The sequence below is a fragment of the Rhopalosiphum maidis genome, chromosome 3 (genome assembly GCF_003676215.2).
Source record: "Rhopalosiphum maidis isolate BTI-1 chromosome 3, ASM367621v3, whole genome shotgun sequence".
Lineage (NCBI taxonomy): Eukaryota > Metazoa > Arthropoda > Insecta > Hemiptera > Aphididae > Rhopalosiphum > Rhopalosiphum maidis.
In genome coordinates, this window is record NC_040879.1 from 914,393 (window position 1) to 937,409 (window position 23,017).

General features: G+C 24.0%; 3 protein-coding genes across 6 annotated transcripts in view; all 3 read left to right on the forward strand.

Moving 5' to 3' along the window:
* Positions 1-11,132, forward strand: part of LOC113559873 (F-box only protein 2-like) — a 52,528-nt gene extending 41,396 nt beyond the window's left edge. For 3 of the 4 annotated variants that reach the window (XM_026965654.1, XM_026965653.1, XM_026965655.1), the window contains 12 exons: positions 283-439; positions 1,124-1,280; positions 1,966-2,122; positions 2,807-2,963; positions 3,648-3,804; positions 4,489-4,645; positions 5,330-5,486; positions 6,172-6,328; positions 10,045-10,290; positions 10,390-10,663; positions 10,723-10,852; positions 10,925-11,132. In XM_026965654.1, the coding sequence (XP_026821455.1) occupies positions 6,316-6,328; positions 10,045-10,290; positions 10,390-10,663; positions 10,723-10,852; positions 10,925-11,095 (834 nt within the window). In that variant the 5' untranslated portion in view covers positions 283-439; positions 1,124-1,280; positions 1,966-2,122; ... (3 more) ...; positions 5,330-5,486; positions 6,172-6,315 and the 3' untranslated portion in view covers positions 11,096-11,132. The remainder of the gene's footprint in view (positions 1-282; positions 440-1,123; positions 1,281-1,965; positions 2,123-2,806; positions 2,964-3,647; positions 3,805-4,488; positions 4,646-5,329; positions 5,487-6,171; positions 6,329-10,044; positions 10,291-10,389; positions 10,664-10,722; positions 10,853-10,924) is intronic. The other variant, XM_026965656.2, reaches the window with a different exon arrangement.
* Positions 11,133-14,357: 3,225 nt separating this feature from the next.
* Positions 14,358-15,400, forward strand: LOC113560074 (F-box only protein 6-like). The gene is made up of 4 exons (XM_026965854.1): positions 14,358-14,682; positions 14,782-15,055; positions 15,115-15,244; positions 15,317-15,400. The coding sequence occupies exons 1-4, from the start codon at positions 14,358-14,360 to the stop codon at positions 15,398-15,400; spliced, it is 813 nt and encodes a 270-aa protein (XP_026821655.1).
* Positions 15,401-18,595: 3,195 nt separating this feature from the next.
* LOC113559936 (F-box only protein 6-like) lies at positions 18,596-19,762 on the forward strand. The gene is made up of 4 exons (XM_026965720.1): positions 18,596-18,920; positions 19,020-19,293; positions 19,353-19,482; positions 19,555-19,762. The coding sequence occupies exons 1-4, from the start codon at positions 18,596-18,598 to the stop codon at positions 19,723-19,725; spliced, it is 900 nt and encodes a 299-aa protein (XP_026821521.1). The 3' UTR covers positions 19,726-19,762.
* Positions 19,763-23,017: the final 3,255 nt, after the last annotated feature.

A 23,017-nucleotide genomic window follows, 5' to 3' on the forward strand; every position in this document is an offset into this window, starting at 1 on the left:
GTACATTACTCCATGTCATATCAAAATTAAATTTATCTTATCATTTTTTATCAGTTAATATTTCATAACAGTTTGTAGTTTTATACAAGTGTTATGGGTTTCAATTGAATATTTTCTTAAATCTTTTGGTTCAAAGAATATAATTTGGTTTTAATGTTTCCAACTCTGAATTATTAGGATTTGTTCTAGATAATAGATTTGTATATATTTTTCATATGGTATTTAATACTGACATTTAAACTTCCATCCTTTATACTCAATTAATTGACAATTTTTTTCTAGATACCAGTACCGCGGATTGTCAATGTAAGCTGGGCATGGATCTTGCATTTGTAATACCTGTGAAACTACCAATATTCTATCTACGTTGAAGATGAACGATAACAATTACATAAACATCAATGATTTTTTGCAATTTCTTTTGTAATGATTATTGATTGTAAGTTCATTTTGTCATTACAAATTAAATTTTACAAATCTAAACAAATCTCTATAAAACACCATTGTCATATAACGTTTCTTCTTAACAATTATATAAGCTACTTAAATGTTTTAATGTTACTATTTATTCAATTAGTGATTTTCTGTGCTTCTTCGTGTATTGATAAATTGTTCTAATGGTAGGATTTACATTTATGTTTTTTTGGATTGTTTAATGTAAAAATATTAAAACTATTTAATGTATTAAGCATGCTTTAGACATTTTATTGTTGTAATGGAATCAGAGTTTTGTATAATTAATCAAAATATCATATTACACTGGTTAACAGTGATTTAAAATTTATATACTTATGAATTCCATCTTTAATATTTAACAAGGGCGAACCATACAGTTTTACCTGTACATTACTCCATGTCATATCAAAATTAAATTTATCTTATCATTTTTTATCAGTTAATATTTCATAACAGTTTGTAGTTTTATACAAGTGTTATGGGTTTCAATTGAATATTTTCTTAAATCTTTTGGTTCAAAGAATATAATTTGGTTTTAATGTTTCCAACTCTGAATTATTAGGATTTGTTCTAGATAATAGATTTGTATATATTTTTCATATGGTATTTAATAGTGACATTTAAACTTCCATCCTTTATACTCAATTAATTGACAATTTTTTTCTAGATACCAGTACCGCGGATTGTCAATGTAAGCTGGGCATGGATCTTGCATTTGTAATACCTGTGAAACTACCAATATTCTATCTACGTTGAAGATGAACGATAACAATTACATAAACATCAATGATTTTTTGCAATTTCTTTTGTAATGATTATTGATTGTAAGTTCATTTTGTCATTACAAATTAAATTTTACAAATCTAAACAAATCTCTATAAAACACCATTGTCATATAACGTTTCTTCTTAACAATTATATAAGCTACTTAAATGTTTTAATGTTACTATTTATTCAATTAGTGATTTTCTGTGCTTCTTCGTGTATTGATAAATTGTTCTAATGGTAGGATTTACATTTATGTTTTTTTGGATTGTTTAATGTAAAAATATTAAAACTATTTAATGTATTAAGCATGCTTTAGACATTTTATTGTTGTAATGGAATCAGAGTTTTGTATAATTAATCAAAATATCATATTACACTGGTTAACAGTGATTTAAAATTTATATACTTATGAATTCCATCTTTAATATTTAACATAGGGCGAACCATACAGTTTTACCTGTACATTACTCCATGTCATATCAAAATTAAATTTATCTTATCATTTTTTATCAGTTAATATTTCATAACAGTTTGTAGTTTTATACAAGTGTTATGGGTTTCAATTGAATATTTTCTTAAATCTTTTGGTTCAAAGAATATAATTTGGTTTTAATGTTTCCAACTCTGAATTATTAGGATTTGTTCTAGATAATAGATTTGTATATATTTTTCATATGGTATTTAATAGTGACATTTAAACTTCCATCCTTTATACTCAATTAATTGACAATTTTTTTCTAGATACCAGTACCGCGGATTGTCAATGTAAGCTGGGCATGGATCTTGCATTTGTAATACCTGTGAAACTACCAATATTCTATCTACGTTGAAGATGAACGATAACAATTACATAAACATCAATGATTTTTTGCAATTTCTTTTGTAATGATTATTGATTGTAAGTTCATTTTGTCATTACAAATTAAATTTTACAAATCTAAACAAATCTCTATAAAACACCATTGTCATATAACGTTTCTTCTTAACAATTATATAAGCTACTTAAATGTTTTAATGTTACTATTTATTCAATTAGTGATTTTCTGTGCTTCTTCGTGTATTGATAAATTGTTCTAATGGTAGGATTTACATTTATGTTTTTTTGGATTGTTTAATGTAAAAATATTAAAACTATTTAATGTATTAAGCATGCTTTAGACATTTTATTGTTGTAATGGAATCAGAGTTTTGTATAATTAATCAAAATATCATATTACACTGGTTAACAGTGATTTAAAATTTATATACTTATGAATTCCATCTTTAATATTTAACAAGGGCGAACCATACAGTTTTACCTGTACATTACTCCATGTCATATCAAAATTAAATTTATCTTATCATTTTTTATCAGTTAATATTTCATAACAGTTTGTAGTTTTATACAAGTGTTATGGGTTTCAATTGAATATTTTCTTAAATCTTTTGGTTCAAAGAATATAATTTGGTTTTAATGTTTCCAACTCTGAATTATTAGGATTTGTTCTAGATAATAGATTTGTATATATTTTTCATATGGTATTTAATACTGACATTTAAACTTCCATCCTTTATACTCAATTAATTGACAATTTTTTTCTAGATACCAGTACCGCGGATTGTCAATGTAAGCTGGGCATGGATCTTGCATTTGTAATACCTGTGAAACTACCAATATTCTATCTACGTTGAAGATGAACGATAACAATTACATAAACATCAATGATTTTTTGCAATTTCTTTTGTAATGATTATTGATTGTAAGTTCATTTTGTCATTACAAATTAAATTTTACAAATCTAAACAAATCTCTATAAAACACCATTGTCATATAACGTTTCTTCTTAACAATTATATAAGCTACTTAAATGTTTTAATGTTACTATTTATTCAATTAGTGATTTTCTGTGCTTCTTCGTGTATTGATAAATTGTTCTAATGGTAGGATTTACATTTATGTTTTTTTGGATTGTTTAATGTAAAAATATTAAAACTATTTAATGTATTAAGCATGCTTTAGACATTTTATTGTTGTAATGGAATCAGAGTTTTGTATAATTAATCAAAATATCATATTACACTGGTTAACAGTGATTTAAAATTTATATACTTATGAATTCCATCTTTAATATTTAACAAGGGCGAACCATACAGTTTTACCTGTACATTACTCCATGTCATATCAAAATTAAATTTATCTTATCATTTTTTATCAGTTAATATTTCATAACAGTTTGTAGTTTTATACAAGTGTTATGGGTTTCAATTGAATATTTTCTTAAATCTTTTGGTTCAAAGAATATAATTTGGTTTTAATGTTTCCAACTCTGAATTATTAGGATTTGTTCTAGATAATAGATTTGTATATATTTTTCATATGGTATTTAATACTGACATTTAAACTTCCATCCTTTATACTCAATTAATTGACAATTTTTTTCTAGATACCAGTACCGCGGATTGTCAATGTAAGCTGGGCATGGATCTTGCATTTGTAATACCTGTGAAACTACCAATATTCTATCTACGTTGAAGATGAACGATAACAATTACATAAACATCAATGATTTTTTGCAATTTCTTTTGTAATGATTATTGATTGTAAGTTCATTTTGTCATTACAAATTAAATTTTACAAATCTAAACAAATCTCTATAAAACACCATTGTCATATAACGTTTCTTCTTAACAATTATATAAGCTACTTAAATGTTTTAATGTTACTATTTATTCAATTAGTGATTTTCTGTGCTTCTTCGTGTATTGATAAATTGTTCTAATGGTAGGATTTACATTTATGTTTTTTTGGATTGTTTAATGTAAAAATATTAAAACTATTTAATGTATTAAGCATGCTTTAGACATTTTATTGTTGTAATGGAATCAGAGTTTTGTATAATTAATCAAAATATCATATTACACTGGTTAACAGTGATTTAAAATTTATATACTTATGAATTCCATCTTTAATATTTAACAAGGGCGAACCATACAGTTTTACCTGTACATTACTCCATGTCATATCAAAATTAAATTTATCTTATCATTTTTTATCAGTTAATATTTCATAACAGTTTGTAGTTTTATACAAGTGTTATGGGTTTCAATTGAATATTTTCTTAAATCTTTTGGTTCAAAGAATATAATTTGGTTTTAATGTTTCCAACTCTGAATTATTAGGATTTGTTCTAGATAATAGATTTGTATATATTTTTCATATGGTATTTAATACTGACATTTAAACTTCCATCCTTTATACTCAATTAATTGACAATTTTTTTCTAGATACCAGTACCGCGGATTGTCAATGTAAGCTGGGCATGGATCTTGCATTTGTAATACCTGTGAAACTACCAATATTCTATCTACGTTGAAGATGAACGATAACAATTACATAAACATCAATGATTTTTTGCAATTTCTTTTGTAATGATTATTGATTGTAAGTTCATTTTGTCATTACAAATTAAATTTTACAAATCTAAACAAATCTCTATAAAACACCATTGTCATATAATGTTTCTTCTTAACAATTATATAAGCTACTTAAATGTTTTAATGTTACTATTTATTCAATAAGTGATTTTCTGTGCTTCTTCGTGTATTGATAAATTGTTCTAATGGTAGGATTTACATTTATGTTTTTTTGGATTGTTTAATGTAAAAATATTAAAACTATTTAATGTATTAAGCATGCTTTAGACATTTTATTGTTGTAATGGAATCAGAGTTTTGTATAATTAATCAAAATATCATATTACACTGGTTAACAGTGATTTAAAATTTATATACTTATGAATTCCATCTTTAATATTTAACAAGGGCGAACCATACAGTTTTACCTGTACATTACTCCATGTCATATCAAAATTAAATTTATCTTATCATTTTTTATCAGTTAATATTTCATAACAGTTTGTAGTTTTATACAAGTGTTATGGGTTTCAATTGAATATTTTCTTAAATCTTTTGGTTCAAAGAATATAATTTGGTTTTAATGTTTCCAACTCTGAATTATTAGGATTTGTTCTAGATAATAGATTTGTATATATTTTTCATATGGTATTTAATACTGACATTTAAACTTCCATCCTTTATACTCAATTAATTGACAATTTTTTTCTAGATACCAGTACCGCGGATTGTCAATGTAAGCTGGGCATGGATCTTGCATTTGTAATACCTGTGAAACTACCAATATTCTATCTACGTTGAAGATGAACGATAACAATTACATAAACATCAATGATTTTTTGCAATTTCTTTTGTAATGATTATTGATTGTAAGTTCATTTTGTCATTACAAATTAAATTTTACAAATCTAAACAAATCTCTATAAAACACCATTGTCATATAACGTTTCTTCTTAACAATTATATAAGCTACTTTAATGTTTTAATGTTACTATTTATTCAAATAGTGATTTTCTGTGCTTCTTCGTGTATTGATAAATTGTTCTAATGGTAGGATTTACATTTATGTTTTTTTGGATTGTTAAATGTAAAAATATAAAAACTATTTAATGTATTAAGCATGCTTTAGACATTTTATTGTTGTAATGGAATCAGAGTTTTGTATAATTAATCAAAATATCATATTACACTGGTTAACAGTGATTTAAAATTTATATACTTATGAATTCCATCTTTAATATTTAACATAGGGCGAACCATACAGTTTTACCTGTACATTACTCCATGTCATATCAAAATTACATTTATCTTATCATTTTTTATCAGTTTATATTTCATAACAGTTTGTAGTTTTATACAAGTGTTATGGGTTTCAATTGAATATTTTCTTAAATCATTTGGTTCAAAGAATATAATTTGGTTTTAATGTTTCCAACTCTGAATTATTAGGATTTGTTCTAGATAATAGATTTGTATATATTTTTCATATGGTATTTAATAGTGACATTTAAACTTCCATCCTTTATACTCAATTAATTGACAATTTTTTTCTAGATACCAGTACCGCAGATTGTCAATGTAAGCTGGGCATGGATCTTGCATTTGTAATACCTGTGAAACTACTAATATTCTATCTACGTTGAAGATGAACGATAACAATTACATAAACATCAATGATTTTTTCCAATTTCTTTTGTAATGATTATTGATTGTAAGTTCATTTTGTCATTACAAATTAAATTTTACAAATCTAAACAAATCTCTATAAAACACCATTGTCATATAACGTTTCTTCTTAACAATTATATAAGCTACTTAAATGTTTTAATGTTACTATTTATTCAAATAGTGATTTTCTGTGCTTCTTCGTGTATTGATAAATTGTTCTAATGGTAGGATTTACATTTAAGTTTTTTTGGAACGTTAAATGTAAAAAGTATAAAAACTATTTAATGTATTAAGCATGCTTTAGACATTTTATTGTTGTAATGGAATCAGAGTTTTGTATAATTAATCAAAATATCAAATTACACTGGTTAACAGTGATTTAAAATTTATTTACTTTTGAATTCCATCTTTAATATTTAACAAGGGCGAACCATACAGTTTTACCTGTACATTACTCCATGTCATATCAAAATTACATTTATCTTATCATTTTTTATCAGTTTATATTTCATAACAGTATGTAGTTTTATACAAGTGTTATGGGTTTCAATTGAATATTTTCTTAAATCTTTTGGTATACATAATACTTTATATTTATCCAAATTAATTAGTAAAATCATTGACTTCTGTTGTTATAAATTTATCTTATAATATTAATATTGATAGGAAGGTATACTTTATTATATATATAATATGTATGTATTTATATATAATTTAATATGATATAATAACATAAAATTGTTAGCCAAAATATGTCCAATTCATACATATTACCTATTACCTAATACCTATTGATAGTACAAAAATAATTAAACAAACCTATTTTATGTACATGTAGATTAAATCCATTAGACTCAAATCAGAATCTATACGATATATATGTATATTTAAAGAATATGTGATTTATGTTTTGCACCAATATCATATTATAATGTTTGAACGTGCAATGTATGTATAGTAGGTTATGTAAAAAAATAAATATTACGAAACGGTATTGTATTCAAATTAATAATATATTGTTTATACTTCCCACACAGCATTAGTTAATCATAAAGATTACATAAATATTAAATATGAATTGCATTTAAAATATTTTGAAGACAATTAAAAATTGAATAAACCTTAAAATTTAACATTAAATAAACATAATAAAATAATATTTTATACTTATTTTTTATTCATTAAAGAAAATATATTTTATTTTCAACGGATATGTTACATAAAATGCATTTTAAAATGTAACATTAAATGAATATATTACAGTAATATTTACTTAACGTTTAAAACCAATATTTTACTCAATATTTATAATTAATATTTTGTTTTTATTTTCTATTCATTGAATAAAATATATTTTATTTTAAATGTAAATTGTACCTTTAGACAAATCAAAATGTAACACTAAATGAATATACCTACCATCAAAATTTATTTATATGTATTTATGCTTTATTATCTTAAAATTTTTTTTTTGTTTTCTTAACGCGTTATTAATTTTAGAATTACTAGTTAAATCTGGTAATTATAAGACACTTGTTGATTCACGCTCTATCCTATTAGAAATAAAATCACAATATGTATATATAAAAAAATACATTATAAACTTTGTTTTTTAATACTTTTAAAAAACTATGGTATGCTTAATATAAATATGCTTATATTTTATTATTTTGATATTTAAAATAATATACTAAAGACTATGTTGTTACACAGTTACATCGTTAAAACTGGACAACAAGAAATCACAGTTTTTATAAATAAAAAACATTAAAAGTTGCATTTAGTTTTTATTTTAGTTCTTTTTGTCTAACAAATAGTAAATTTACATTCTGCAGAATTAATTTTGTGTTATTAATAATTGTATTATTATCAATACTACAATCTGAATAATATAAACATGAAATGTTATGATCAATAGCTGTAGTTAGTTTTATTTAAAGAAATTTTATTACAACATTTTATTTACATAATTTATTTATTATGTTTAAAACTGAATACATTTGTATGAGATATGTCACTGTTTAAAATTAGAATATTTTTGATTCTAATTTTCTATTTATTGGTTTTCCTATATCTAATTTACTTAAAAGTTCCAAAATATTCTTTTTACCCTCTTGTATCCTTTAATATTCCTCAATAGAGTGCAAAGTACTATACTAATTACATTCAAATTTAATAAATTTGTTTGGGATTAATATTATAAATTCTTGTATATTTGTATATTATAGAACACAATTAATCGTTTAATTTTTCTCAAATTTATTATTATACATTGTTTAATAATCAAACTTTTTATAAAGTATCTTATTGTATTATTGGGCTCAGCCTGTACAATTTAAATAAATAAGGATGAAAAAATTGTTTTATGCATTGAATATGTATTAACATTTCATAGTATATACAAAATGAAAAGTATTGATCAAAACGTACAATTTTAAAATATTCAAATGTAATCATTGCTGTCATTAGACACACAGCAACTAGGACATTTAAAAACATTTTACATTTATTTTAACGTTAAATAAAATAAACACACTAAAATTAAATTTTTAATACTATTAATGATAAAATTAACAACTAAGTAAATAGTTTAATTTTCACATGATTTTCAAAACTATCGTTCAGACAAATTAATTGCGAATTTACTGCATTTGTATGTTCTATACTGCTTTCATGACTAGATACCAATTCTTCAGCATATTTCCCACCATGAAAACTTGATTTCGAAAATGAAGAATTTAATTTACTATCAAAAAGAAATAATTCAAATGGAAAACAAATAACTATTTAAACTGATTTAGGAAATATTAACCATTACCTGGTCATTATATTACCATAAAACATTTTTCGATCGAATAATATAATTGTAGAAAAGCTGCAGCCCAAAGATAATATTTTTTCGGGGATCCTGGGCTATAGGCCGCTTAGCCCTACCCTTCCGGCTCTGTATAGACGAATAGTTAAGTACAACACAATATTATATAATTATATCATGTACGTAAATATGTTTTATTACAGTATAAATGTTGTTTTTTAAGTACTAAGCTTGTAAACTTTCAATATAATAACTTTTTGCAAATAGTAGAAAATTCTAAAACTCGGAGGAAGCTTTTAATAAAATCAATAAATTAAAAACTAACGAATAAATAGGATAAAATTACTCCAATAACATTTTTATCGAAATAAAAAAAAAAGATTGGTCGTGAAGTACAAATAATTGTGTACTCAAATTCTAATGACTTGGAACGCTGAAATTGACGAGTCTTTATCAAGTATAGAATTAAAGTAAAAACGATAAAATAGTGAGTACAATTATTATTTGTGTTTAAAAATTGCATCAACACTCGTTGCTATCTATTATAGAACCTCTGGATGATACTATAATATCCCCCATGAAATAATCCATGCATTTTACCATTTCTTCCAAGACAGGGTGAGACAAAACCCTGCTTATCGCTTTCGGGCTTCAGGGTAGTATCATACAGTTATAGCGTGACTAGGTGTTTATTGAATCGTGATAAGTTCTCAATAGTATTGCAGTCTGCAGGCTTGAGTGTTTAATAATTTTTTATTTAATACCTCATGTTTTGTGTACTCGTTTCGTTGGAATAAATTCAAATTATTTTTATATCAGTATCGTTTACATTATAAAAATATTATTTATTATTCAATTTTTTATAATGGAAGCGTTAAAAAATCATCACCAACTTTTTGATTTATTGCCGAATGAAGTAATTGTAAACACATTTACCTTTATAGACGCAGACACGCTTTTCGATTGCAGACTTGTGTGTAAACGATGGAAAGAACTAATAGATGAATATGCATTTCAAGAAAAAGCTGCTCGAGAAAACGAGTTTATGAATGATGGCCGAGGGTACTACAGTTTCTCACAAATCAATTCAAATGACATTAGAAAACTGGATTTACCGTGGTACGTTTTTTATGTGATAATCAAATATGATCCATTCAACAGAAATTTGGTGAAAAACCACTGTGGGCAGGGTAAGTAGTAAATAAATTGTATACCAGGTTTATACCTGTTTCTTATAAGAATTTATAATAGTTTATACAATCTCATGATGATTATTTTATCAAATATAGGCGGATTAAACCATTGGGGAAATATTACTAATACGTTATGGTCTATGCCTGGTGATTTTGATATGTTTAACTTTGTTGACATGTCGTGTATTCAACAAATACCACAGGATAATCGTTATGTTTTATCCGATCCAGATTTTGATGGATATACAAGTTGTTTTGTTATTGATTTTCAGTATTTACGGACAATAGATCAACAAATTATATTTAAAGATTATGGTTTAAATGAAATCGTGATGAAAACTCTTCGACCTAAAATTTCATTTAGTGCATGGTACTGATACTCACATTTAAAATATTTTCTTTATATCACATAAAATTTATGTTTTGCAGGTATTATAGAGATAATAGTCAACATATCAGTTATACGTTACGCGCAACTGTTCACAGTAGAACAAATGAAATCATAGGTCTATGTGATAATGTCGATACTGGTCTACAAAGGGAATTTGGATGGAATAAAGTTTGTATAATATCACCTAAACTAATATCTTAAAAGACTCTAATAAAACTATTATTAAATATTATTTTTTAGGTTTCAAATTCGTTTGAAATTCAAGGAGATGAAACTTCCTTAATTCTACACCATTCCATAATGGACTCAAGGTTTTCATGTTCGATGACCAATTTTAAAATGTCGTGCTCTGTAGTTAAAATTCCGCTACCAATAAAATATAAAAATGTTAATTCTTACATGTATATCTAAATATATTCTAATGTTTTACATTTTAAGTTACTTAAAAAATTCCTAGAACTAAAGTATTGTTGATTTATTATTAGTTTTAAACATATCATACATTACATTGTATATATATATATATTATTTTAAATAATTGTTACTTATTGTATATTATATATTTATTTTTACATAATACTTTATATTTATCCAAATTAATTAGTAAAATCATTGACTTCTGTTGTTATAAATTTATCTTATAATATTAATATTGATAGGAAGGTATACTTTATTATATATATAATATGTATGTATTAATATATAATTTAATATGATATAATAACATAAAATTGTTAGCCAAAATAAGTCCAATTCATACATATTACCTATTACCTAATACCTATTTATAGTACAAAAATAATTAAACAAACCTATTTTATGTACATGTAGATTAAATCCATTCGACTCAAATCAGAATCTATACGATACATATGTATATTTAAAGAATATGTGATTTATGTTTTGCACCAATATCATATCATAATGTTTGAACGTGCAATGTATGTGTAGTAGGTTATGTAAAAAAATAAATATTACGAAACGGTATTGTATTCAAATTAATAATATATTGTTTATACTTCCCACACAGCATTAGTTAATCATAAAGATTACATAAATATTAAATATGAATTGCATTTAAAATATTTTGTAGACAATTAAAAATTGAATAAACCTTAAAATGTAACATTAAATAAACATAATAAAATAATATCTTATACTTATTTTTTATTCATTAAAGAAAATATATTTTATTTTCAACGGATATGTTACATAAAATGCATTTTAAAATGTAACATTAAATGAATATATTACAGTAATATTTACTTAACGTTTAAAACCAATATTTTACTCAATATTTATAATTAATATTTTGTTTTTATTTTCTATTCATTGAATAAAATATATTTTATTTTAAATGTAAATTGTACCTTTAGACAAATCAAAATGTAACACTAAATGAATATACCTACCATCAAAATTTATTTATATGTATTTATGCTTTATTATCTTAAAATTTTTTTTTTGTTTTCTTAACGCGTTATTAATTTTAGAATTACTAGTTAAATCTGGTAATTATAAGACACTTGTTGATTCACGCTCTATCCTATTAGAAATAAAATCACAATATGTATATATAAAAAAATACATTATAAACTTTGTTTTTTAATACTTTTAAAAAACTATGGTATGCTTAATATAAATATGCTTATATTTTATTATTTTGATATTTAAAATAATATACTAAAGACTATGTTGTTACACAGTTACATCGTTAAAACTGGACAACAAGAAATCACAGTTTTCATAAATAAAAAACATTAAAAGTTGCATTTAGTTTTTATTTTAGTTCTTTTTGTCTAACAAATAGTAAATTTACATTCTGCAGAATTAATTTTGTGTTATTAATAATTGTATTATTATCAATACTATAATCTGAATAATATAAACATGAAATGTTATGATCAATAGCTGTAGTTAGTTTTATTTAAAGAAATTTTATTACAACATTTTATTTACATAATTTATTTATTATGTTTAAAACTGAATACATTTGTATGAGATATGTCACTGTTTAAAATTAGAATATTTTTGATTCTAATTTTCTATTTATTGGTTTTCCTATATCTAATTTACTTAAAAGTTCCAAAATATTCTTTTTACTCTCTTGTATCCTTTAATATTCCTCAATAGAGTGCAAAGTACTATACTAATTACATTCAAATTTAATAAATTTGTTTGGGATTAATATTATAAATTCTTGTATATTTGTATATTATAGAACACAATTAATCGTTTAATTTTTCTCAAATTTATTATTATACATTGTTTAATAATCAAACTTTTTATAAAGTATCTTATTGTATTATTGGGCTCAGCCTGTACAATTTAAATAAATAAGGATGAAAAAATTGTTTTATGCATTGAATATGTATTAACATTTCATAGTATATACAAAATGAAAAGTATTGATCAAAACGTACAATTTTAAAATATTCAAATGTAATCATTGCTGTCATTAGACACACAGCAACTAGGACATTTAAAAACATTTTACATTTATTTTAACGTTAATTAAAATAAACACACTAAAATTAAATTTTTAATACTATTAATGATAAAATTAACAACTAAGTAAATAGTTTAATTTTCACATGATTTTCAAAACTATCGTTCAGACAAATTAATTGCGAATTTACTGCATTTGTATGTTCTATACTGCTTTCATGACTAGATACCAATTCTTCAGCATATTTCCCACCATGAAAACTTGATTTCGAAAATGAAGAATTTAATTTACTATCAAAAAGAAATAATTCAAATGGAAAACAAATAACTATTTAAACTGATTTAGGAAATATTAACCATTACCTGGTCATTATATTACCATAAAACATTTTTCGATCGAATAATATAATTGTAGAAAAGCTGCAGCCCAAAGATAATATTTTTTCGGGGATCCTGGGCTATAGGCCGCTTAGCCCTACCCTTCCGGCTCTGTATAGACGAATAGTTAAGTACAACACAATATTATATAATTATATCATGTACGTAAATATGTTTTATTACAGTATAAATGTTGTTTTTTAAGTACTAAGCTTGTAAACTTTCAATATAATAACTTTTTGCAAATAGTAGAAAATTCTAAAACTCGGAGGAAGCTTTTAATAAAATCAATAAATTAAAAACTAACGAATAAATAGGATAAAATTACTCCAATAACATTTTTATCGAAATAAAAAAAAAAGATTGGTCGTGAAGTACAAATAATTGTGTACTCAAATTCTAATGACTTGGAACGCTGAAATTGACGAGTCTTTATCAAGTATAGAATTAAAGTAAAAACGATAAAATAGTGAGTACAATTATTATTTGTGTTTAAAAATTGCATCAACACTCGTTGCTATCTATTATAGAACCTCTGGATGATACTATAATATCCCCCATGAAATAATCCATGCATTTTACCATTTCTTCCAAGACAGGGTGAGACAAAACCCTGCTTATCGCTTTCGGGCTTCAGGGTAGTATCATACAGTTATAGCGTGACTAGGTGTTTATTGAATCGTGATAAGTTCTCAATAGTATTGCAGTCTGCAGGCTTGAGTGTTTAATAATTTTTTATTTAATACCTCATGTTTTGTGTACTCGTTTCGTTGGAATAAATTCAAATTATTTTTATATCAGTATCGTTTACATTATAAAAATATTATTTATTATTCAATTTTTTATAATGGAAGCGTTAAAAAATCATCACCAACTTTTTGATTTATTGCCGAATGAAGTAATTGTAAACACATTTACCTTTATAGACGCAGACACGCTTTTCGATTGCAGACTTGTGTGTAAACGATGGAAAGAACTAATAGATGAATATGCATTTCAAGAAAAAGCTGCTCGAGAAAACGAGTTTATGAATGATGGCCGAGGGTACTACAGTTTCTCACAAATCAATTCAAATGACATTAGAAAACTGGATTTACCGTGGTACGTTTTTTATGTGATAATCAAATATGATCCATTCAACAGAAATTTGGTGAAAAACCACTGTGGGCAGGGTAAGTAGTAAATAAATTGTATACCAGGTTTATACCTGTTTCTTATAAGAATTTATAATAGTTTATACAATCTCATGATGATTATTTTATCAAATATAGGCGGATTAAACCATTGGGGAAATATTACTAATACGTTATGGTCTATGCCTGGTGATTTTGATATGTTTAACTTTGTTGACATGTCGTGTATTCAACAAATACCACAGGATAATCGTTATGTTTTATCCGATCCAGATTTTGATGGATATACAAGTTGTTTTGTTATTGATTTTCAGTATTTACGGACAATAGATCAACAAATTATATTTAAAGATTATGGTTTAAATGAAATCGTGATGAAAACTCTTCGACCTAAAATTTCATTTAGTGCATGGTACTGATACTCACATTTAAAATATTTTCTTTATATCACATAAAATTTATGTTTTGCAGGTATTATAGAGATAATAGTCAACATATCAGTTATACGTTACGCGCAACTGTTCACAGTAGAACAAATGAAATCATAGGTCTATGTGATAATGTCGATACTGGTCTACAAAGGGAATTTGGATGGAATAAAGTTTGTATAATATCACCTAAACTAATATCTTAAAAGACTCTAATAAAACTATCATTAAATATTATTTTTTAGGTTTCAAATTCGTTTGAAATTCAAGGAGATGAAACTTTACATTTTAAGTTACTTAAAAAATTCCTAGAACTAAAGTATTGTTGATTTATTATTAGTTTTAAACATATCATACATTACATTGTATATATATATATTATTTTAAATAATTGTTACTTATTGTATATTATATATTTATTTTTACATAATACTTTATATTTATCCAAATTAATTAGTAAAATCATTGACTTCTGTTGTTATAAATTTATCTTATAATATTAATATTGATAGGAAGGTATACTTTATTATATATATAATATGTATGTATTAATATATAATTTAATATGATATAATAACATAAAATTGTTAGCCAAAATAAGTCCAATTCATACATATTACCTATTACCTAATACCTATTTATAGTACAAAAATAATTAAACAAACCTATTTTATGTACATGTAGATTAAATCCATTCGACTCAAATCAGAATCTATACGATACATATGTATATTTAAAGAATATGTGATTTATGTTTTGCACCAATATCATATCATAATGTTTGAACGTGCAATGTATGTGTAGTAGGTTATGTAAAAAAATAAATATTACGAAACGGTATTGTATTCAAATTAATAATATATTGTTTATACTTCCCACACAGCATTAGTTAATCATAAAGATTACATAAATATTAAATATGAATTGCATTTAAAATATTTTGTAGACAATTAAAAATTGAATAAACCTTAAAATGTAACATTAAATAAACATAATAAAATAATATCTTATACTTATTTTTTATTCATTAAAGAAAATATATTTTATTTTCAACGGATATGTTACATAAAATGCATTTTAAAATGTAACATTAAATGAATATATTACAGTAATATTTACTTAACGTTTAAAACCAATATTTTACTCAATATTTATAATTAATATTTTGTTTTTATTTTCTATTCATTGAATAAAATATATTTTATTTTAAATGTAAATTGTACCTTTAGACAAATCAAAATGTAACACTAAATGAATATACCTACCATCAAAATTTATTTATATGTATTTATGCTTTATTATCTTAAAATTTTTTTTTTGTTTTCTTAACGCGTTATTAATTTTAGAATTACTAGTTAAATCTGGTAATTATAAGACACTTGTTGATTCACGCTCTATCCTATTAGAAATAAAATCACAATATGTATATATAAAAAAATACATTATAAACTTTGTTTTTTAATACTTTTAAAAAACTATGGTATGCTTAATATAAATATGCTTATATTTTATTATTTTGATATTTAAAATAATATACTAAAGACTATGTTGTTACACAGTTACATCGTTAAAACTGGACAACAAGAAATCACAGTTTTTATAAATAAAAAACATTAAAAGTTGCATTTAGTTTTTATTTTAGTTCTTTTTGTCTAACAAATAGTAAATTTACATTCTGCAGAATTAATTTTGTGTTATTAATAATTGTATTATTATCAATACTACAATCTGAATAATATAAACATGAAATGTTATGATCAATAGCTGTAGTTAGTTTTATTTAAAGAAATTTTATTACAACATTTTATTTACATAATTTATTTATTATGTTTAAAACTGAATACATTTGTATGAGATATGTCACTGTTTAAAGTTAGAATATTTTTGATTCTAATTTTCTATTTATTGGTTTTCCTATATCTAATTTACTTAAAAGTTCCAAAATATTCTTTTTACCCTCTTGTATCCTTTAATATTCCTCAATAGAGTGCAAAGTACTATACTAATTACATTCAAATTTAATAAATTTGTTTGGGATTAATATTATAAATTCTTGTATATTTGTATATTATAGAACACAATTAATCGTTTAATTTTTCTCAAATTTATTATTATACATTGTTTAATAATCAAACTTTTTATAAAGTATCTTATTGTATTATTGGGCTCAGCCTGTACAATTTAAATAAATAAGGATGAAAAAATTGTTTTATGCATTGAATATGTATTAACATTTCATAGTATATACAAAATGAAAAGTATTGATCAAAACGTACAATTTTAAAATATTCAAATGTAATCATTGCTGTCATTAGACACACAGCAACTAGGACATTTAAAAACATTTTACATTTATTTTAACGTTAATTAAAATAAACACACTAAAATTAAATTTTTAATACTATTAATGATAAAATTAACAACTAAGTAAATAGTTTAATTTTCACATGATTTTCAAAACTATCGTTCAGACAAATTAATTGCGAATTTACTGCATTTGTATGTTCTATACTGCTTTCATGACTAGATACCAATTCTTCAGCATATTTCCCACCATGAAAACTTGATTTCGAAAATGAAGAATTTAATTTACTATCAAAAAGAAATAATTCAAATGGAAAACAAATAACTATTTAAACTGATTTAGGAAATATTAACCATTACCTGGTCATTATATTACCATAAAACATTTTTCGATCGAATAATATAATTGTAGAAAAGCTGCAGCCCAAAGATAATATTTTTTCGGGGATCCTGGGCTATAGGCCGCTTAGCCCTACCCTTCCGGCTCTGTATAGACGAATAGTTAAGTACAACACAATATTATATAATTATATCATGTACGTAAATATGTTTTATTACAGTATAAATGTTGTTTTTTAAGTACTAAGCTTGTAAACTTTCAATATAATAACTTTTTGCAAACAGTAGAAAATTCAAAAACTCGGAGGAAGCTTTTAATAAAATCAATAAATTAAAAACTAACGAATAAATAGGATAAAATTACTCCAATAACATTTTTATCGAAATAAAAAAAAGATTGGTCGTGAAGTAAAAATAATTGTGTACTCAAATTCTAATGACTTGGAACGCTGAAATTGACGAGTCTTTATCAAGTATAGAATTAAAGTAAAAACGATAAAATAGTGAGTACAATTATTATTTGTGTTTAAAAATTGCATCAACACTCGTTGCTATCTATTATAGAACCTCTGGATGATACTATAATATCCCCCATGAAATAATCCATGCATTTTACCATTTCTTCCAAGACAGGGTGAGACAAAACCCTGCTTATCGCTTTCGGGCTTCAGGGTAGTATCATACAGTTATAGCGTGACTAGGTGTTTATTGAATCGTGATAAGTTCTCAATAGTATTGCAGTCTGCAGGCTTGAGTGTTTAATAATTTTTTATTTAATACCTCATGTTTTGTGTACTCGTTTCGTTGGAATAAATTCAAATTATTTTTATATCAGTATCGTTTACATTATAAAAATATTATTTATTATTCAATTTTTTATAATGGAAGCGTTAAAAAATCATCACCAACTTTTTGATTTATTGCCGAATGAAGTAATTGTAAACACATTTACCTTTATAGACGCAGACACGCTTTTCGATTGCAGACTTGTGTGTAAACGATGGAAAGAACTAATAGATGAATATGCATTTCAAGAAAAAGCTGCTCGAGAAAACGAGTTTATGAATGATGGCCGAGGGTACTACAGTTTCTCACAAATCAATTCAAATGACATTAGAAAACTGGATTTACCGTGGTACGTTTTTTATGTGATAATCAAATATGATCCATTCAACAGAAATTTGGTGAAAAACCACTGTGGGCAGGGTAAGTAGTAAATAAATTGTATACCAGGTTTATACCTGTTTCTTATAAGAATTTATAATAGTTTATACAATCTCATGATGATTATTTTATCAAATATAGGCGGATTAAACCATTGGGGAAATATTACTAATACGTTATGGTCTATGCCTGGTGATTTTGATATGTTTAACTTTGTTGACATGTCGTGTATTCAACAAATACCACAGGATAATCGTTATGTTTTATCCGATCCAGATTTTGATGGATATACAAGTTGTTTTGTTATTGATTTTCAGTATTTACGGACAATAGATCAACAAATTATATTTAAAGATTATGGTTTAAATGAAATCGTGATGAAAACTCTTCGACCTAAAATTTCATTTAGTGCATGGTACTGATACTCACATTTAAAATATTTTCTTTATATCACATAAAATTTATGTTTTGCAGGTATTATAGAGATAATAGTCAACATATCAGTTATACGTTACGCGCAACTGTTCACAGTAGAACAAATGAAATCATAGGTCTATGTGATAATGTCGATACTGGTCTACAAAGGGAATTTGGATGGAATAAAGTTTGTATAATATCACCTAAACTAATATCTTAAAAGACTCTAATAAAACTATCATTAAATATTATTTTTTAGGTTTCAAATTCGTTTGAAATTCAAGGAGATGAAACTTCCTTAATTCTACACCATTCCATAATGGACTCAAGGTTTTCATGTTCGATGACCAATTTTAAAATGTCGTGCTCTGTAGTTAAAATTCCGCTACCAATAAAATATAAAAATGTTAATTCTTACATGTATATCTAAATATATTCTAATGTTTTACATTTTAAGTTACTTAAAAAATTCCTAGAACTAAAGTATTGTTGATTTATTATTAGTTTTAAACATATCATACATTACATTGTATATATATATATATTATTTTAAATAATTGTTACTTATTGTATATTATATATTTATTTTTACATAATACTTTATATTTATCCAAATTAATTAGTAAAATCATTGACTTCTGTTGTTATAAATTTATCTTATAATATTAATATTGATAGGAAGGTATACTTTATTATATATATAATATGTATGTATTAATATATAATTTAATATGATATAATAACATAAAATTGTTAGCCAAAATAAGTCCAATTCATACATATTACCTATTACCTAATACCTATTTATAGTACAAAAATAATTAAACAAACCTATTTTATGTACATGTAGATTAAATCCATTCGACTCAAATCAGAATCTATACGATACATATGTATATTTAAAGAATATGTGATTTATGTTTTGCACCAATATCATATCATAATGTTTGAACGTGCAATGTATGTGTAGTAGGTTATGTAAAAAAATAAATATTACGAAACGGTATTGTATTCAAATTAATAATATATTGTTTATACTTCCCACACAGCATTAGTTAATCATAAAGATTACATAAATATTAAATATGAATTGCATTTAAAATATTTTGAAGACAATTAAAAATTGAATAAACCTTAAAATGTAACATTAAATAAACATAATAAAATAATATTTTATACTTATTTTTTATTCATTAAAGAAAATATATTTTATTTTCAACGGATATGTTACATAAAATGCATTTTAAAATGTAACATTAAATGAATATATTACAGTAATATTTACTTAACGTTTAAAACCAATATTTTACTCAATATTTATAATTAATATTTTGTTTTTATTTTCTATTCATTGAATAAAATATATTTTATTTTAAATGTAAATTGCACCTTTAGACAAATCAAAATGTAACATTAAATGAATATACCTACTGAAAAATAATTTATTTAGTATACTGCAAGTACCTATCGTCGTAGATTATAGATAGCTTGAGTTGCAGTAGTATTTACACAATAATATAATTATAATAAAATATATAATGCTTATAAAGTATATCATTATGTATGAATTCGTATCTATATTATAATTTATAATATCATAAAGAGGTTTTGTGTATTATTTTATTATTTATTAAAATATTGTAACAATTTATATTAATTTGAGCATATACCCTAAAGCATTGTGTATTGTGCCACTAATACACTGAAAAAAATAGTTACAGTATAGTTAAGAAATGTTATTCAACTGGCGGTGTGAAGGGGATATTTTCCTTTTATCGATACTAGTGCCGTCTACATAAAATTTATTAAACTATTAACTATTATCATTCATCTCGTGTCCAGTCCTATAAATATTAGTCCAGGGTATGTATCTAGTCTATATCTAACCTAACCTAACCTTATTTAAAACTATTAAATTACTAAATTTTTTTTTAAATAAAAGTAAAATTTAAAACTGTTTTTTTTTCTGTTATATTTTGGCAATTGTATAAGAATAACACTAATATATTCCATTTGAAAAATTGAGTTGATTTTCTATTATTTTTAGTGTAATAGTACTATTAATTATTTTTTTACATTTCCATTTTGTTTAGACTACAAATAATTTAAAAAAGAAAAATCTAGCATCAATATCAATTTAACTTTAACTTTAAAAGAATTTTTAAGAATAAAAATAATAAATACAATATCCAGCTAGTAGAACAAAAATATCAGACCCAAAAACATCTATAGTAGGTAAATAAAAAAAAACCAGTTAATATAGGCAATATAGGCACTATTACTGATCCACTAATTAATGTTCATGATAATACATTACAAATACTGATTGACAATTGTATCAATTTCAGTAAAGATTTATCTATTATTCAAACATTATATGTGACTTAAAGTTCTAGTATTGAAGATGCTAATATGACTTTATTGTATTATAAAGTATAAAATTTCTCATAATAGCTGTAATGCCTTTTTTATTATAATGAGGTTGGAGGGATAAAAGGTACATACACTAATGAGAGCACCTAAAACTCATTTAATTTGTAATAGATCCAATGGTACTCACATCTACTTAGGCTTTGAAAATATGTTAATACCAGTTTTAGAAGTATAATAATAATAATATAAGTATATCTGATAATAAATTTAAAAAAGGGATTAATAACTAACTTATCTTTAGTAAAGTTTTAAAAGTCAGACATGGCCAATTACAATTTCTATTTTAATTTTAAAGGAATTGCATACTAATGTTTATCTTATTGGTATTTTTCGTGGTAACCAAAAGCCCCAATCAATTGAAAAATTTTGCAATCCATTTATTTTTGATATTTTAAAAATATTAAAAGATGGTTAATATTAATAAATGTAAAGATATAAAGTATTGCTTGTGATGTTCCTGCAAAATTGTTTTTGTTCAATGTTCAAAGCTAAAATGTTTCTTTTGGATACACTACATGTATCGAAAAAGGAAAATATTTACAAAATAGAATATCTTTACTTGAAACTGATTCTAAATTGAGAACAGACAAATTTTTTCGCACAAAATTTTATAACTATCATAAGATAATCCATTATTAAAACTTCTATTTAATAATATAACTATTATAAAAATGATAAGCTGAAAGTCACAGAAAACATTTTTCATCGTTTATACGACCCTTCAATTTTCATGTAACAAACATTTTTAAACTATAATCTTCCAAAAATAACAACTTTAAACAAATAATTTCAAAGTGCCAAAAGAGGTTTGTGTATGAAACACAGGGTAATTTCCATGCAACGATCAACCATTCAGTTAATATCATGCATCTTCTAATATCATAGAAGGAGTTTGTTTATATGATATTGCAGACATTTTATTTGAGTTTATTATACACTTAAAGCATTTCTCATAGGTTACACTAAATAACCGTAAATGTATTTTAACCATGGACCAATTGATACATAAAATAAACCACAACTAATAACAAAAACTGAAATTGTCAGCTAGCGAAATGCTTTACATTTTCCCAGACAGATGCTACGACCAAATATTCCATGTTATCTAAATGGCATTTACGTGTCTATACTTATTACCGGTTTCATTGCTTTAGTATTATGTGTCGAAGCCGCTCAATATAATTGTAGATTATTATGGTACAATTTTTCTTTCTTTTCTTTTTTTTTAGTAGAACGAAATACGGTGACTATGGCCATTGGACTAATTATTCTTTATAATACTAGGATAT